The sequence below is a fragment of the Eretmochelys imbricata genome, chromosome 2 (genome assembly GCF_965152235.1).
Source record: "Eretmochelys imbricata isolate rEreImb1 chromosome 2, rEreImb1.hap1, whole genome shotgun sequence".
Taxonomy (NCBI): Eukaryota; Metazoa; Chordata; order Testudines; family Cheloniidae; genus Eretmochelys; species Eretmochelys imbricata.
This window is the reverse complement of record NC_135573.1, coordinates 662,771-681,869: the sequence shown is the minus strand read 5'-3', so window position 1 is coordinate 681,869 and position 19,099 is coordinate 662,771. Positions and strand designations below refer to the sequence as shown.

General features: G+C 48.7%; 1 protein-coding gene across 18 annotated transcripts in view; it reads left to right on the top strand.

Annotated features, from left to right (window-relative positions):
- The window catches only part of SCRIB (scribble planar cell polarity protein), a 238,448-nt gene that overhangs the window by 12,776 nt on the left and 206,573 nt on the right, over positions 1 to 19,099 (top strand). For all 18 annotated transcript variants that reach the window (XM_077809562.1, XM_077809575.1, XM_077809561.1 and 15 more), the window contains exons 2-5: positions 15,468 to 15,585; positions 16,165 to 16,243; positions 17,493 to 17,582; positions 18,354 to 18,410. In XM_077809562.1, coding sequence (XP_077665688.1) covers positions 15,468 to 15,585; positions 16,165 to 16,243; positions 17,493 to 17,582; positions 18,354 to 18,410 — 344 coding nt within the window. The remainder of the gene's footprint in view (positions 1 to 15,467; positions 15,586 to 16,164; positions 16,244 to 17,492; positions 17,583 to 18,353; positions 18,411 to 19,099) is intronic.

Sequence of the window (19,099 nt, the reverse complement as noted above, 5' to 3'; positions counted from 1 at the left end):
GGAAGCTGCTTCATTCATTGTCAGTTCAAAGAGCTAGTCTTATCCTTTTATTCACTGTCCCTTTCTCCTTGTTCATTTTCCACCGGATCTGGTTGAATGAGTGACCAGTGGAGGGGGCTGAGCTGGGTTGGGGGCTCTCTGTGGGAAATGGAGGGTACTGGGGAACACTTTCAAAATTCCAAGCATCCCCTTTTGAGTCTGTGGCTTCCCAGTCTGGCCTCCATCAGATTCTGAGGGCATTGTCCCAAACCCTAGAGCCCAGTCGCTTTTAATCCTAAGGGCTTTACTGACATTAATGCAGGTAGCCAGAGGGGCAGGGTTGGGGAATTATAGAAAGCAAGTAAGTCAGGAAGCCCGAGTAACAAAGGGCCGATGTGGGCACCCTCCCCACAGACTAAGTGTGAGAGGGGAGCTCTGAAGTGGCTCTGTGGATGAAAGGGTGCCTGTGGGTAGAAGTTGAGATGGCCCTGGTGGTCTTTGTGACTCAGTTGTTCCTCTGATGCACGTTGTCCTTGGCCTTTGTCAGCCCTGGAGGTGCCTGAGCATCTAGCTTTGGTGATGCTGCTAGGGGCTCCCAGGCTCCTTTGCAGCTTGTTTTTGGCTCGCTGGGCACCTATGATAGCCTTACTCCCTGAGGAGGATATTTACAAACTCATCAAGCCCCTTATGTGTGGCTGGAAGCTGCTGCCTGAGTCCGAGGTTGGCTGAAAGTGTCTGTGTGTGTGATAGCAGGAGGACAGCTGGCTCCTTGTCCCTCCCTAATAGGCTGTTACGTGCCTAGAGCCCTCCGTCCCTCCCTCCCCACTCTATTGGGAATGGGGTGTCAGTTACTCTAACATGGTATGTGACAACAGGAGGCATTCAAGGGGCTGGTCATGGCTCCAACCCACAGGGAGCTGGGGATCTCTCTTGCTCCCCACAGACCCTTCAGTGAGACCACCTGTGATAAAGGTCTGACACAGGAGAGAGCTGGGGGCCACGCAACTTGGGGTTAGCAAAGGCTAAGGTCCTATAGCAGGAGTCAGTATCCACTCCTTTCAGGGGTTGCTTTTACAGCTTCCTGATGCAAATAATCAAATACTGTTAGCCAAAGCTTGAGCTGGAGACTCACCCAACCCATGATTAAAGTGCAAACGGAGCAAGGCTTTGCCATACACCTAAAGCATATGCTGGCATAGCTATGTCAATCAGAGGTGTGAAAAACCCACAACCCCTAGCCACGGAGCTATGCTGACCAAACCCCTGGTGTACATGCTACAATGCCAAAGGACGAGAACTTCTGTGAGCGTAGCTAATCTCATTCAGGGAGATGGCGTTCCTGTACTGGCAGTAGTCTTTTTGTTAGCATTTGCTGCACCTGTGCTCAGGGCTACGCTGCCATAGGTTGTGTAGTGTAGACATAGCCTTAGACCAGGGGTGGGCAAACTACAGCCTGCTGGCTGGATCTGGCCCCTCAGGGCTTTGGATCCGGCCCGCGGGATTGCCACCCCCGTGGTGCCGCACGCCGCTCCTGGAAGCGGCCGGCACCACGTCCCTGCGATGCCTGGGGGAGGGGACAGGGGAACCGTGGCCAATGGGAGCTTTGGGGGAGATACCCACAGATGAGGGCAGTGCGCGGAGCTGTTTGTCCCCGCCTCCCCCAGGGGCTGCAGGGACGTGGTGCTGGCTGCTTCCGGGAGCGGCGTGGGGCCAGGGCAGGCAGGGAGCCTGTCTTAGCCCTGCTGCGTGCTGTTGCCACCCCAGAACTGCTCCAGGTAAGTGGCTTCGGGCCGGAGTCCGAACTGCAATCCCCTGCCACACCTCTCCTGAGCCCTCAACCCCTTGCCCTGAGCGCCCAGCCGCACCCCTCCTGCACCTCAACCCCCTACCCTGAGTCCCCTGCTGCACTCCGCACCCTTCCACACCCCAATCCCCTGCCCTGAGCCCCCTCGTACACCTTGGACCCCTCCACGCCCCAACCCCTTGCCCTGAGCCCCTTTCTGCACACCACACCCCCTCCCATACCCCGCACTTCCTTCTGCACCCCTGCCCCAGCCCTACATTCATCGCCTACGTGCAATTTCCCCACCCAGTTGTGGCCTTTGGGCCAAAAAGTTTGCCCACCCCTGCCTTAGATTGTGAGCTTTGTGGGGCAGAAACTGTCTTTTGGTTTGTTCAGTACTTAGCACTACTGGGCTCTGATCCATAACTGGGCCCCCTGTGTGCTATTGCACTAAATAGTAGGGATAGGATTGAGGTCAGGGTACTGGATATCTGTCAGTAATTAGAAAAGGAGGACTTGTGGCACCTTAGAGACTAACCAATTTATTTTAGTATAAGCTTTCGTTTTTTAGTATAAAGCTTATGCTCAAATAAATTGGTTAGTCTCTAAGGTGCCAAAAGTACTGGAGGATGCTGTGGATTTTACCCTCAGCAAGTTTGCAGATGACACTAAACTGGGAGGAGAGGTAGATATGCTGGAGGGGAGGGATAGGATACAGAGGGACCTAGACAAATTAGAGGTTTGGGCCAAAAGAAATCTGAGGTTCAACAAGGACAAGTGCAGAGTCCTGCACTTATGATGGAAGAATCCCATACACCGCTACAGACCAGGGACCGAATGGCTAGACAGCAGTTCTGCAGAAAAGGACCTAGGGGTTACAGTGGATGAGAAGCTGGATAGGAGTCAACAGTGTGCCCTTGTTGCCAAGAAGGCCAATGGCATTTTGGGCTGTATAAGTAGGGGAATTGCCAACAGATCGAGGGATGTGATCTTTCCCCTCTATTCGACATTGGTGAGGCCTCACCTGGAGTACTGTGTCCAGTTTTGGACCCCACACTACAAGAAGGATGTGGAAAAATTGGAAAGAGTCCAGCGGAGGGCAACAAAAATGATTAGGGGAGTGGAACACATGAGTTATGAGGAGAGGCTGAGGGAACTGGGATTGTTTAGTCTGCAGAAGAGAAGACTGAGGGGGGATTTGATAGCTGCTTTCAGCTACCTGAAAGGGGATTCCAAAGACGATGGATCTAGACTGTTCTCAGTGGTAGCAGATGACAGAACGAGGAGTAATGGTCTCAAGTTGCAGTGTGGGAGGTTTAGGTTGGATATTTGGAAAAGCTTTTTCATTGGGAGGGTGGTGAAGCACTGGAATGCGTTACCTAGGGTGGCGGTGGTGGAATCTCCTTCCATAGAGGTTTTTAAGGTCAGGCTTGACAAAGCCCTGGCTGGGATGATTTAGTTGGGGATTGGTCCTGCTTTGAGCAGGGGGTTGGACTAGATGACCTCCTGAGGTCCCTTCCAACCCTGATAGTCTATGATTCTGTGTCTTCTGTTCCTCTCATTGTACTGATCCTCAGGTGTCATGAGGTGTGACACTGATGCTGCTGATACAGCTGTTTCCTTGGCAGCTGGCCTGCCGCATTCTAGTTTGAATCTAACATTCTTTCTACTTGCAATGGGGTGGAGGGTAATTGCTTGGCATTCTTGTCCTGGCATTTCTTCTGTTCTAGTTTCCTAGTGTTTAGCTTTTTTTAATGTTGTCAGTGTCAATTGTGTCTGGCTCTGGAAGCTTGTTAGGTGTTGTCACCAAGGTTTTTGTTCTTTTGACAATGAGGTGTATTGTGATACTCAAACAATACTAAAGATTGCTCCCTTGACACTCATGACCAAACTGAATGCATTCGATGAAGTGAGCTGTAGCTCACGAAAGCTTATGCTCAAATAAATTGGTTAGTCTCTAAGGTGCCACAAGTACTCCTTTTCTTTTCATGACCAAACTGTGGTTTATAGTGTGTGGTAAGAAGAAGTGTGATTTGCAATAGCTCAATTTCAGAACAGCTTAAATGACTTAAATCTAAAAGATCTGCACTAACCTTGGACTGGTGACAGTCAGAAATCTCTCATATAGATTCAGTGGCTCTTTTGTATTGTTTCCTGTGTTTGTTTGGATGCATGCACACACAAAAACTTTGACCTCAGCATTCGTATCTAGTTAGAATAGGGCATCTCATGCTCTGTTTCCCTTCTCGGTACTCAGATGGCTATGGTGAATTGGGTTTAGCATGTAACATTATTACTGTAGTACCTAGGAGCCCCAGTCACGGACCAGAACCCCGTTGAGTTAGGTGCTGTACAAACAAAGGAAAACACAGTCCCTGACCCAAAAAGCTTACAGACTATATAAGACAAGAGACAACGGTCAGGGGAGTACAAGGAAATGGTGAGTCAGTATCAGTCAGCATAGCAGGCTGTGATCTTGGGGCTGTATTATAGAGGCCTCACAGCAAAGGACAGTTTCAAGGAGGGTTTTGAAGGAGAACATAAGAAGGGCCCTACTGGGTCAGACCAAAAGTCCATCTAGCCCAGTATCCTGTCTCCTGACCGTGGCCTATGCTAGGTGCTTCAGAGGGAATGAACAGGATGGGTAGTCATCAAGTGATCCATCTCTTGTCGCCCATTTCCAGCTTCTGGCAAACAGAGGCTAGGGACACCGTCCCTGCCCATCCTGGCTAATGGCCATTGATGGACCTATCCGCCATGAATTTATCTACTTCTTTTTTGAAGGAGGATAATTTAGTTTTGTGGATGTTTAGAGGGAACTTCTTCCAAGTGTGAGTGTCAGCATGGGAGAAAGCACAAAGGTGCTTGTTTGAAAATGTAACGAGGGCAATGGACGTTGGAATCGACCTTTCAATAGTGCATGAGAGATGATAGGAAGGGGAGATAAGATGTTAATGATCTTGAAGGTGAAGACAAGTAGCTTTCTCCAAGGCCACCTTGTTATATGACATTTCTATTTGCCTTCACCTATCTTGGAGCTGTTTTAATTCCTTTGTCACTGGGCACATGTACGTAACTAATTTCAGTGAGCCTGATCTCGCATTTGTTCTGACTCCTTTGGCACACTGCAGAAAACACTGAGAGAGATTGTGTAATGATTATGCAGTCATTACCCCACACTTGCAGCTCCTCAATAAATACTTCAATCCTATGCAGGTCATCAAAGGAGTAGGATATGATGTTTTGGTGACCTCAGGTGCTGAGATAATCCTGAAGAGATGTCACATGAACATATCTACCTTATACAGACATGCAGCGTAGTTCTGCCACACGGTTGGCTTATTTTGTGCCTGCCAAATGAAACAAGTCCAATATTTGACTTAAACAGGGGCTGTTATGATTGTGTTACTTTCAGCTCCAAGCTTCATGGATAAAAACCCACTTATGCCCAAATAAATCTTAGTCTTTAAGGTGCCACTGGACTCCTCGTTGTTTTTGTGAATACAGACTAACACGGCTACCCCTCTGATACTTGATTATTGTTCATCTGTTTCCAGTGTCACAAATGACTGTATTTTAAAATCTTCCTTAGTAAATTTTAGACCATTAAAGTTACAGGTTTAAGCACTCAGAAGTCAGGAAATACTGAACTGTGAGTTGCTTGCATCACCTTAACTCTGCCCTCTTGTGTCTGCATCCTTCTGATAGCTCTGAACAATTCAGACTATTTCTGTGTACGCTAATTTTGTTGTCTTAATCAGCCTTAACTGGGAGAGGCTAAACGCTGAGCACTTGCTGTTTACTTGCACATCCTGTTGACTTCAATGAGAGGTGCTGCTGCTCCGCACTTCTGAGTAAAAGCCTTTACCCTGTTTGTCCTTCTCTCTTGTGGCTTTGTAGTCTACATTTCTCAGCAGTCATATACTGCAGTTTTGAAAAAGGGAAAACAGTTTTTTTAGACTGACCCACCTTTGAACAGTAGTTTAACATCTCAAACTGTGTCTCAGGAATAGAGCTGTATTAATAGTGCATCTGCCTAGGTTCATAGCTTTGCTGAGCTGCAGCGGAGTAATTGACATGCTACAACTTGGCAAAGCTTTTGAACACTGACAGAAGTACCAGAGTTGACCATATGCAGACTCGGGCAGAAATCATGGCATCAGTTACACTTGGGTCACAGTTAGATGTTTTTCTTTGCAGTCATAAGACCTACAATCTTAATTTTTGTAAACAGAAGCGGAGATGCTGCAGAAGTTAATGGCGCTCACTAGAGAGAGCTTTGGACTTGCTTCAGGAAATAGAAAACCCAATTTCCTGCCATTGTAACTAGTTTTTATTTTTATATGGTTTATTGTCAAAATATTTTTAATAAAGTTCAGCTCTGACTCTGAGAAATGGATGTGCTATCATTAAATACTGCTCTTTACTAAATGGGAATTGTGTGCAGAACTGATACTTGTCCACTGCTGTGGAAATTTTTTGTGATACTTTAATTGGATAAGGACAAGTGCATAGCAAACTGCATTTTATTGTGAATTGAGAAAACATTTTATGTACACAGTATATACAGTTATTTTGTAACATTGTATTTACAGTCAGATCTACTACTGAAGCAACGCCGACAGGGCTTTAATCATTGAAAACTATTGCTGTAAGGCCTGGTCGACAGGTAAAGTTTTACTGGCATACTGTTGGATTCTCCTGTCACTTGGACTGAGGAGTATTCAGCTAGTGTTGACTTAAGTTATGGGTTTACTGATTTTTATGGCTTCTCACATGGGAAGTGAGTCAGATCCTGGATTTGCAAATGCAAGTGCAGTTGGAGGGGAGGGTTTGAGGCATTGGCTTGTTCTCTTCTCTTGCAGAGACCTCAAAAGTGGACACAGCCTCATGTTGCAGACCTTTCCATCTGGGTCTGTCTAGTGCAATGAGTTCCCAGGTTTTAATGTCTATCTTGCATGCTTTGAGGTTAGCCTTTGTGGTATCTTGATATCTGAGGATGGGTCGAACCTTAGAGCGAATTCCTGTGCTCAGCTGGCAGTAGAGTACCGCTTCTGGTATACAGGAAACCTCCATGTGGATCATGTGTCTGACCCAGAAGTTGAGCCCTGATGAGCATGTTCTCAATGCCAAGGATTTGGCACTTCTCAAGGACTTCAGTGTTAGGGATCCTGTCCTGCCACTTGATGTTGCAGATAGATCCTGGATAGAAAAGGTGGAAGCTCTCTAGCTGTTTGAGGTATTGGTAGCACGTCCATTTCTTGCAGCCGTAGAGGAGCGAGGTGAGTACAACAGTGCGATAGATTTTTATCTTGGTTCTGAGGCAGACTCCATGCTCCTTCCAGAGCCTATGGGCGAGCCTGCCAAATGCCAAGCTGGCCTTGACCAGGTGCTGAGTGATCTCATCCAACATAGCATTGCTGGAAAGTATATTGCCCAGGTAGCAGAATTGCCTTGACTGAGGGGTGTGTTGTCAGTTGTGATGATGAGATCATGGTGCTGGTGGTCTGGTGCGGACTGGTACATGACCTCTGTCTTTTTCAGGCTGATTGTGAAACCGAAGCATTTTGAGGCATAGGCAAAGCGGTCCACAATAAGTGGAATGTTGTTGAGTGTCTGCACAGTGAGGGGACAGTTGTCAGCAAACGGGAGCTCTCTTAGCAGTTGTTCAGTTACCTTGGTGAAGGCCCTGAGTTGCTGAACACTGAATAGACCCCCCAACCCCATCCAATCTAAACCAGATGGGTACACCTCTGTCAAAGTCCTGGAATGCGAACAAGAGCATGGCTGAAAAGGCAACGGCAAAGAGGATGGGAGCCGTTACACATCCTTGTTTGGTGCCATTGGTGATGGGGAAGGCCTCTGAGTCACCACGTTCCATCATTCTGACCATCATGAAGTGAGCGGATTACAGCAATCGTCTTCTCTGAAGACAGTCGAATTTATGAAGGTGTTTCACCATATAGAAAGCTTTGGTTAGGTGAATAACACCATGCATAGGTCCTTGTTCTCTTCATGAGCTTTCTCTTGTATTTGGTGGGCTGCAAAAAATCATGTCCCTAGTGCCACAGTCAGCATGAAAGCCACACTGTGACTTTGGATACACTGAATCTGCTAGGGGAGAGAAGAGTCTCTTGAGGACAGCCAGTGTAAGGATCTTCCCTGCTTTTGACAGCAGTGAGATTCCACAATGGTTTTCACAGCTAGGTATGCTTCCCTTCCTTTTATATAGATAGATTATGAAAGCTTTCTTATACTCCCGGGGCATGGTACCCTGTTCCCAGATGGTCTTAAATACTGGTGAGTTTCCTGACCAGGTGAACACCTCCACATTTGTACGCTTCAGGTGGAATGCTGTCAGGGCCTGGAGATTTGCCTGTGCAAAGCTGATTGATGGTCTTGGTAACATCATCTAAAGAGGGGTACACAGACAGCTCCTCCAGGACAGGACGCTGTGGGAGTCAGTCGATGGCTTTGTTGGACATAATGGATTGACAGTTCAGGAGACTATCAAAGTCCTTAGCCTAGCGCAAAAGAATGTCACCTTTGTTTGTGAGCAGCTGGTTACCATCTGCTGTGAGGACAGGGGCTGAATCACTGGATTTTGGGCCATACACAGCACAGAGACCTTTATAGAAGGCCTTCATGTCATGTTTATCAGCCACTTTCTGCAGTTCTGAAGCCTTCTGCTCCCACCAGTGGTTCTTCATTCGTCTCAATCGGGTTTGTAATGTATGTGTGGCTTGACAGTGTGTGGCCGCCTTTCTTGTTGATTTCTTGTCCATCATGCAGGACTTTTGGGTAGTGTGCCTGGTGTCCAGTAGCCAGTCTCTCTCGGGTCATTCTCATCGAACCATCCCTGGTGTTACTACCTGACAAAGCCAAGAACCTTGCATGCTGTATTATATGTGACGTGTATAGAGAAAGTAAATAAGGAAGTGTTATTTACTCCTTCTCATAATACCAGAACAAGGGGCTACCAAATGAAATTAATAGGTAGCAGGTTTGAAACAAACACAAGAAAGTATTTTTTCACACAACGCACTGTCAAGCTCTGGAACTCCTTGCCAGAGGGTGTTGTGAAGGCCAGTACTATAACGGGGTTCAAAAGGGAGCTAGCTAGATTAATGGAGGATAGATCCATCAATGGCTATTAGCCAGGGTGGGCAGGAATGGTGTTCCTATCCTCTGTTTGCCAGAAGCCTAGATTGGGTGACAGGGCATGGATCACTTGACGATAACCTGTCTGTTCATTCCCTTTGGGGCGCCTGCCATTGGCCACTGTCAGAGGACAGGATACTGGGCTTGAAGGACCTTTGGTCTGACCCAGTATGGCCGTTCTTATCTCTGAGCTTCTGTCAGGTTGCCTTAATGGCAGTCACATTGATCTTCTTTGGTGGTTTGAGGCATCTTTTGGGGCACTCTAGTGAGAAGTGTAGTGACATCATGCTTCTCACAAGCTGATGGTCTGACGAGCATTCGACATCTCTCAAACAACAGGTGTGTGACGCTGACAGACCAGCTTAGTTTGGCGCTATAGGTCATTTCACGTGTGTGAATTTCAAAGAAATGTTAAGTGTATTAGTATGCATGGACCAATTTACTTGTGTTAGTTTAGTTCAAAGGGAACGTTAATGGCACTGCCTTTACTTGTCTATAAACTTGTTGATTGCTTATTGCATTACATTGTGTATGTCTCTGTAATTAAGTAATCCTAGATCAGGGGTTCTCAAATTGTGGGTCGGGGCCCCCGAAGGGCTTCAGCTTTGGCCCCCGTCCCTGCCTGGGGCAGTGGAGCTGTGGTGGCAGGACTCGGGTGGGCTCCTTCTTCGGTCCCCTCCTCCTGGGGTCGTGTAGTAATTTTTGTTGTCAGAAGATGTCACGATGCAATGAAGTTTGAGTACTGCTGCCCTAGATCAAAGTGTGTATATTCAGGCATTAGAACTTCATTAATACTAATGAATGATACTTCTATTGTTTTCATTTATCTATCCCCATAAGAATGTAATGGCAGGCAATTGCATTAGATATGTCACTGTAACTAAATTACTTGTGAATGCAAAAGAAGTAGAAAGCTAAAGTCAAAGCAAGGGTCATTGAGTTCACAGATCAAACTGCATTTCCTACTCCCTGTCAACAGAGGAAAAGCCCAGGCTTTGGTGAAGACACCTGTCAGCTTGCCTTCTGTGAACAGGATCTATAAATACTGGCTTAAGGGAATGATCCTGCATCTCTGAACTGATATTCTTTAATGGTAGAATACTGAGTAATTAGACAGAGATACCCAAAATTACTTTGGGGAACCCTGAGAGGCTTATGGAAAACTAGCAGATCACTATATCTGTGCTGTCCCTTTTAATCTACAAACTTGGATTCTCCTGTGAATATATTTTACCTGCTTTAACCTCTCAATAACTCATTTCTTTTTCTTAGCTAATAAACCTTTAGTCAGTTTACTAGAGAAATTGGCTCCAGCATTGTCTTTGGTGAGATCCAGAGTACCAATTTGACCTGGGGAAAGCGACTGGCCCTTTGGTGTGTGAGTAAACTAATGTGATGCAATATTTGGTATTGTGACCAATATCAAAGTCTAGTTTGGTTGGGTGGTAAGGTGGGCTGGAGATCCTAAGGGGACTGTCTGTGACTCCATGGTAATACTGGTATAGTGATCCAGGAGTGCACATTTGTTATGGGCTTGGTGAAATCTAATTATAGAAAATAAACCAGTTTGAGGAGTCTTCCTTGTTTTCTGACAGCCTAACTTGAGATTGGCACTCATTGTTGAAAGCCATACCACACAGCATGACAGGGTGATATGTACATCTTGGATGTCTTTAGACCATACAATTACATAGTCCAGCATGTGCCACTGTTTTGACCTGGGATGCTTCCGTGTTGTCTTATATTTGTTGGCTTTTGGAAGACTGTTGGGAATAGTGAGATTGAACTTGAAACACTTGAAGAGAAGTAGTTGGCAATTTGAGTTTGACCATCCAAAGTCATGATGGCCTAGCACCCTGCTCCACGTGTCAGAGTCAGCTCCTACATGTGCATTTAAAATCTTCAGGTACAATGAGTTTGTCCTAGTTTGGCACCCCTCTGATGACCCTGCTGAAATCTTCATAAAACAGGTTTCAGAGTAGCAGTCGTGTTAGTCTGTATTCGCAAAAAGAAAATGAGGACTTGTGGCACCTTAGAGACTAACAAATTTATTTGAGCGTAAGCTTTCGTGAGCTACAGCTCACTTCATCGGATGCATTCAGTGCATCCAATGAAGTGAGCTGTAGCTCACGAAACCTTGTGCTCAAATAAATTTGTTAGTCTAAGGTGCCACAAATCCTCCTTTTTTTTGTAAATTTATATGGGCACCTTTCCTCTTAAAGCAGTTTACATCTTCTGTACAGCCTTAGCAAATGAGCAGCAATGCTTTGTTGTCTCGCTAATACACATACGTAAGCAACTGTACTTAAGGTCTGGTTTGAGAAACCTACACAGTAAACTGCATAGGTCTTGGCCTATTGATTGTGAAGAGCTGACTTGAACTAATAGCTCTAGGAAGGAGGAGTATTTCAAACCTGCTGCTGGGAGCCCTTAGCCCAGCCCCTCCAGCAGGGTGGACAGCTCCATTCATGGCATAGGTACTGTCTCCCTGCTTTTCATATAACCTTTCTCCCCCTTATCTGGCCTCTGTAGAAGACAGAAGACCTTGTTCTCTACTATGCAGTGCTGAACTAGGCCGGTATCTTACTGTGATGGGGTCGGACTCACCACTTCGGTGCCTCGTGCTGGGAATTAGCTCTTGGTTGCCAGTGCACCTTCCTCTAGTGGTGTCTCACCGCTGTCGCTTCTGCTCCACCTCTAAGACCCACGACATTCCCCGGACCACAGCGTCCTCTTCTGGGCACAGCCAGGCTGTGCCCCACTCCACTTTCTCCCCGCTTCTGGGGGAATCGGCTGTTTCTAGTCCATTCACTTGTCGCTGCAGCCTACTGTAGCCTTCGGTCTAGCCCCTCACCTCAGGGGTAAACTGCAGTCCAAATACTGGCCACCCCTCTGTGGCAAGTGGGGGGGAAAGGGGGGGCTGGGCCCCCCACTAATCCAGGCTCTGACCCAGGGACCCTATAGCCAGTGGACACATGCTGCTGTTCCTCCAACTCCCACCGCCTGTTTCCCTAGGCCACTTTCCCCTAGCCCCTTCCTGGCCCATTGTATCAGGGGCCTCAGCCAGGCAGTCCTCAGGCTGGAGCTCCCTTTTGCTCCCCTGACCCTGTCCAGCACTGTTCTATCTAAGGTGGTACTCTAAGGCAGCCGGTCCTTCTCCCTTGCACTCTAGGGAGAGACTGACTCTGCTCTGTTGAGCAGCCCTTCTTTTTTATGGGCTTCCCTGGCCCTGATTGGCTGTTCAAACAAACCTTCTCCTGATTGGCTCTCTACAAGCCCTCCTTCCATTGGTTGGGTTTTGTGCAGTGTCCCTGAGGACTGCTTTAACCCTCCATCCACCTGTGTGGGGAAGCTGCCCCACCATACACCCTCCCCCTTAGAGGCCCCCCTCCAGTCTTGTCTCCCCAGTTTCTCCCTCAGCTGGGCCCGCAGGATGTCTCTCTCCTGCTTCAGGCTATCTACTACAAGGAGCAACCTGCTTCATTCTTCCAGGGTCTGAGTCCCCACCGTAGCCTCCCTGAGGGCTGCTTTAACCCTCCATTTACCTGTATGGGGCAGCTACCTCACCACACGTACTGAACAGATTTTGTTGCCCCTGGCAGCCTTCAGTGTGGCTCATTCATATCAATGACCCATTCTGAAGGTGGGGGTGGTCACCTAGTAAAGAAGGGTCAGACCGAGGTCTAACTCAGGCCCATGTGTAGCTGTCTAGGTAAGTCACCCAGCCTCTGGGTCAGTTTTCTGGTCTACTATAAAGGTGTCCTTGCACTTGCTGCACCTGGGTACCCACCTGTGACTTATGGGCAGACAGAATAATTACATAGGTTAGAAGTCATTTCTGTGTGTGTGGCTCTGTAGTCTAGTGACTTAGACATAACTCTGTTCCCACCTCTACCACAAACTTCCTGTGTGACCCTGAGTAAGACACTTACCATCTCCGAGGGTGTCTGACAATCATAGGCAGATAGCTGTAGAGTGGGAGTAGTTTTTATTTATATTGCAGTAGAGTCCAGAGACCCCAATCGGGAATTAGGGCCACTTTGCAGTACACACCATACATGAGTCCCTGCCTCTTCATGGAGGCTGTGTTGAGAATCCACCAAGGGTGAAATTATGTCCTCCTTTCTCATGGTGAGCAGCCTGCTCTGCAAGTAGTCTCATTTATTTCAGTGGGAACGGGTGAGGGGCCTTTGGAAAGTGGTCCCTGACGTCTCTGCAGTGATTCAGGGAACACAGCAATTGCTACAGCCCTGTAGCCCATCTAGTTCAAAATTCAGTCTCTGACTCTGGCTAGTACCAGCTGCAAGAAACTCCCTACTGGACAATGATGGAATCAGCTACCTATACGGAAAGCCTCTTGCCTCACCCTATCTAACTCATGAGCTGTGTTCCCAATCTCCTTTTTTGAATGTTGCTAAGTAAGCTCTTAGTCTCAGAGGTACCTTGTTGTAGTGAGCTGTCCAGGCTATGAGTATCTTTCATGATAGAGGCTTGCCTTCTGTCAGTAGAGTTTTCTATAGACGTGCATGTGCACCGTCTTCCTTAGCTCATGGTTTTGAGCATAGGGTATGTCTACACTGCCTATGTTATGACGCGGCCACAACAGTGCTGCCACGACAGCGCTGTGACATGGGCAGTGTAGACATGCTTTATTGCCGTGGGAGAGCTCTCCCCGCGATTTTAAAAAAACAAACAAACAAAAAACACCCTGAACGAGCGGTGGTAGCTTTATCAACAGGAGCTGCGGCTTCTGGCGATAAAGCACTGTCTATTCTGGCGCTTTTCAGCGCTAAAACTTTTGTCGCTCAGGGTTTTTTTTTCACATCCCTGAATGACAAAAGTTTTAGCGCTGAAAGTGGCAGTGTAGACACAGCCATAGAGACAAAAACCTGCATCTTACCTACTGCCTCTGTTCAGCTTTCAATGGGTCATACTCCTGACCAGTCTCAAGGGGGTCTCTGAATGGCTGATTGCCTCAGCAAGGCTTGCTTCCCTCCCCAGTTCCAGCATACTTCTTCCCTCCTATCCTCCACGGCACTGGTCACAGGAATTGTTTACACTGGGGCAGTGCATGTGGTCTCTCACTTGGACTTCCAAATGGTTGGGCTGAGCCATGTCCTGAAGTGAGGGAGTTAGAATGGAAACTTCATACAGCCTTAGCCCTGTACAGTAGTACACATTATGGCCCAGCACCTAGTGCTTTTGGTGCTGTAGCTTATTTCTTTGGTACCCATGCAGAGCAAAGCAGGGTCCTAAGAGAACAGGGAATAGTTCTCCAAAGCTCTGGAGAGCAAGGTACAGTTACCAGCTCAGTCCCCAGGCTGGCTTGCTCCCTCCCTCCTGAGTGGCCCTATCTTGCAGTAGCTGGAACCCGTCCATGGCCTTCACAGGACTAAGACCATGATCCTGCTCAGCTGGAACACAGTGTGAGCAGGTGCCCTTTGGTATGAGGGGACCCTAGTGCCTGGGACCCAGATGCCTCCCAGAGAATGGAGAATGTTTATAAAATAGGGCGTTGGTCCCATAGACAGGGTGCCACCCTGAGAGGGGAAGGTATATAAAATGTATCAAGAGACTGATCAGGCGGCTGGGCCCTGACTAACAATGGGAGGTCTTGAGAAATTAGATAAATGTGTCTGGGATCAGCTGTAAGCTGGGATGGCAAGCCAGGAATTGTTACTGTTCTTCTTTTATAATGAGCGGCTCAGACCCCTACAACATATGCAGATTGCAGCTGACATGGACTCTACAAGTACCATAGTCCCTGAGAGCGCACACTCTGCATCACGTGAGAAGATGAAAGCTGGGGCGGGGATCTCCCCACATTCCTGAGGTGGAGACTGATGTAGAAAACCATGTAGTGTCTCCACAATTTCCTTATTCTCCTTAACTGCTTCCTCCTACCTGTGGTGCCCAGCATCCCCTTGCATCTGCTTGTGGGCTTCCTGTTCCAGACAGGCTGATAGTCTCTCTTGCTAATCTCTCTCCTTGCATCCGTGTCACCTGCCATTTTGTTTGCTCCTTTCTGTTGACACATGTGGGCTGGCTTCCCCATGTCTGTGTGGTATGTACTGGCGACTTCACTAATGGAGACATCTTATGCATTAGTGTTCCTGTGATTTGCTGTGTGCCTGCAAAAGAAGCAAAGGCTCTCCCTGCCCTGAGGAGCTCCAGCCTGCATAGAGGGGAGGGGGGTGATAAGGGGCTGTAGAATAATGGGGTTGGGGCCACGACACACTTAACGACTCCATTTACTCCTTCCCTACACCTGTTCTGGATCACCAATGAGTCTGTTAAGCAGTTGGTCCCTACGGCTTCTTGCTCCCTACACGGATTGTGCCAGATAATTCTAGCTCCACCCCCCTTGGCTGCTCAGTCTCACATTGCTTGTCTCCTGCGTGGCAGCAGCAGCCTTGAGAGGTGGCGTGTCTGCAGGAAGGGGCCTGGGCAGAAGGAAGCTGTCCACTGCTGGCAGTTGTGTAGGGCTGGGGTAAGCAGGTAGGATGAGATCCCCTATGGAGCTGTTGCTGCTTTCTCCTTTCAGCCTTTCTTCCGGCTCCTGAACCTGCGCAAGCTAGGCCTGAGTGACAATGAGATTCAGAGGCTTCCCCCCGAGGTGGCCAACTTCATGCAGCTGGTGGAGCTAGACATCTCTCGCAATGGTAAGGCCAACCAGCCAGGGAACTTGGGGGGGCTTTGTCAGGAGACCAGTACCAGGCTCTTCCAGTGCCCCACCCAGAGCACTGCTCCATGGGCCACCCGTTGTCACCAGGATGTCAGTGTCTGTGCCTGAAGGAAGATGTGCCCTTCAGGAGCTTCCTAGAGGGAACTTTGCTGGGAGCTGCTCTTGTGCCATGGAGTCTCCATGTCTCCGTCCTCCCACTGTGTGACAGGCTCTCACTGGGGCCTCCCTTGTCTCTACAAATTCAGGTGGGAAATAAGGTGTACGTTTTTAATAGTGATAGTAATTATCCACTAGAACAATTGACCAAGGGTTGTGGTGGATTCTCCATCACTGCTAATTTTTAAATAAAGACTGAATGTTTTTGTAAAGATCTGCTCTAGGAAGTATTTTGGGGAAGTTCTGTGGTCTGTGCTACACAGGAGATCAGACTAGATGATCACAATGGTCCCTTCTGGCCTTGAAATCTATGAATCCATGTGATGGGCTTTTGCCGTACTCTCTTATCTCCATGTGACTGGCTCTTACTGGGGTCTTTTTTCCCCCCTCTTTGCTTCAGACATTCCAGAAATCCCTGAAAGCATCAAATTCTGCAAATCCCTGGAGATTGCTGACTTCAGTGGGAATCCCCTCTCCAGGTAAGGAGGGGCAGGCAGTCTCCTCTCCTGGCTGAACTTGGTACATGGGGTGAGGAAGGGGGAAGCACCCTATTCTCTCCAGCTTGCCTTGCCCAGCAGCTCGTATTTGACATTCCGTAGAACTAAAATAGAAAGAGGCAAAGCCTGTGACCCCCCTGTAAAAATCAGTTCCAGGGGAGACAAAGGACATCATACTCTCAGGGCTGGCGACCTGCGTACCCACCTTGGAAAAGATTTTGATATCCTAGGAGATGGCCGTCCTCTGGATTCACCACCCGCCTCACACCATCAGAGGCAGCAGGTTTGATGAGAGTGCTGAGAGCCACACTGGAGGTGATCCAAAGCCTGTCGCTGCCTTCCAAAGCTGTCTTGCCCATGATAGTTTCCATACCTTACACCCGACTTACCCTTTCCCCATCCCTCCTCAGAGATGAGAACCTATTATTAAAAGAAGTGGCCTTGTTTCTTTGTCAGCCCCTAGGTGCTCTGCTCTTGGTGTCCCTCTGGTAACTCAGCCCTGCTGGTCCCCAGAACTGCTCTGAGCTCCTTCCCTTTTGTCAGCATCTCTCTGCTAATACAGTGCCTGGAGCTGAGCACGTGGTCTCAGGGAGTCTACCCAGAACTTTACGGAGAGAGACTCTTCCCCTTCATGTCCCATCCTGATGCCTTTGTAGCCTTTACTCCTGTGTCCTTTGGGACTCCTCTGCCCTCCACTACAGAGTCCGAGGTGCCCACTTTCCACTTGGTGATGTTGTGCGCCAACGTCCATTACAGTCTTTGTAGACGGACACTCCCATTCCTCCTGCCCTACCCATTGTACCTTGTGGGCACCAAGGCCTCTGCAGACTTTGTGCCCCTTTAAATCAGAGTTAGCTCTCTGCTGCCTCCTTTTGGTGCTGGTATGTGAGCATAAGGTTTGCCAGACAGGAGCAGAACTGCCTCCAATGTGTGTGACTCCCCCATAATGCATCTAGGCAGTAGGTATTGTCGTTTGTTTGGAATGGGTAGGGCCGCAGTGAGTTTCTCTCCCTGTATAAAGGTTTGCAGGGATAGGGATTAGCTTTTCAGGGAGTAGGATGAGGCAGAGGGGACTCGGGGTTGTTTGTGCACAAATCTGTAACGGTGCTGGCTTTGTCACTTCCTGTCAGGGATGGTCTATATAATGCTAAGTCCTGCCATGAGTGCAGGGCACTGGACTAAATGACCTACTGAGGTCCCTTCCGGTCCTATGAGTCTGCTTCCTCCGTAGGCTTCCTGAGGGCTTCACCCAGCTGCGGAGTCTGGGCCACCTGGCCCTGAATGATGTGTCCCTGCAGAGCCTCCCCAGTGATATCGGGAAGTGAGTGCACTTATGCTTCTTGCTAGTTGTGTGGGGAGTGTAGGGGGGTGGGGTGGGCAGGAGGAGAGCACCCCCACCATCGTGGAGGATGCCTACACCATGGGGGAAAGAGCTCTTTATCTGAACTCCTTGTGGCTTTAGGAACATTAATGAGGTTATCCCCCACACAGTCCAGCAGCTGAGTCAGGATCATTGTTCTTGTGTCCTAGATGACAACTGTGGCACAAGAGGGGAAAGGACTTGCCCACAGGGAGTCTCTGCTGGAGGCAGGGATTGAACCCAGGCCTCCTGAGTCCCACAAGACCATCTTCCACTCTACTACACATACACCACTTGCTCCCCTGCGAGTAGCTGCAGTCAATTCAGCAAGACTCTCAGCATGATGAGCTCTGAGTGCTTAGGCAGAACCCTCAGGGCCCTCTCAGAGAGGGCATGTCCTTCCTTCCCCCAGGGCAGGGCATCACCTTGTGTGTGAGGTTTGATCTCCGGGATGCAGGCTGCTCCATAGGCTGATGCCATCTCTCTCCTGTCCCCTGGACTGGGAACAGCGTCCTCCATGGTGTTTTAATAGTAAGTCTCCATCAGCCCCGATAATTTGAGGACGTCTTTATTTCAACCCCAGCCCACTTCTGCTACTGGTGTACACCATGCACCCATGTATACGAAGGACTGCCCTGTGGGAGGGTCTGTGCATCCGAGTTTGTCCCTGAAGGGCCCCACCTACTGCCACTCCCAGTGATTCTGGCTTCCTCGCTCCCTTTTCTCTTGCAGTTTGGCAAATCTGGTGACTCTGGAGCTGCGTGAGAACCTGCTCAAGTCTCTCCCCACGTGAGTGTCCTGTCGGGTGACTGTGGCACCTTCCTGGCTGGTCGCCTAGGGCAGCCCCAGGGGCTAACCATCTGCAGTGCAGAGCTCAGCACCCTGGCTATGGGGCCTGCAGGGCTTTGAATGAACAAGCTCTCCTTCGGTGAATTATTGCGGGTGGTATGAGGAGAAGGGGTTTGTTCCAGCAATAAAGGTAGGGAGGGACATTTGGAATCTGTTTAGCTGAGGTCATGGGCACACTGGAGGAGGCAGTGGAATTGGAGGGCTGCTGCTGAGGTGCCTGGTGGAACTGCTGAGAACGTCCCTCATTTGTGGGTTAGAGTTAGCTGAAGGTGGTTTTGGAGGGCAAGAGATGATGGTGTTTATGGGGGTGCAGGTGAGGATTTGCAGTATATGGTAAAGTAGAGCAAGGGAACTGGGGAATGTGGCAAATTTGTTCCCTTTTTCTGACACCTTTGCTTTTTTACATGTCTGTCCTGGCCCAGCAGCTCTCACGGGGGTGTGGGTGTTGGGCTTCAGTAGAATACTGGTCTTCTCGGGCAGGTGGGGGGTAAGAAGCCAGCCTTAAAGGAGAGAAGTTGAGTCACCAAGAGTTGCTGTAAGGATTTGGGAGGGGGCGTGGGGTGACGGCGCACATGTTTGCGAGCAAAACATACTCCTCACTTCAGCTCCAGGTGGTGAACTACCAGGCC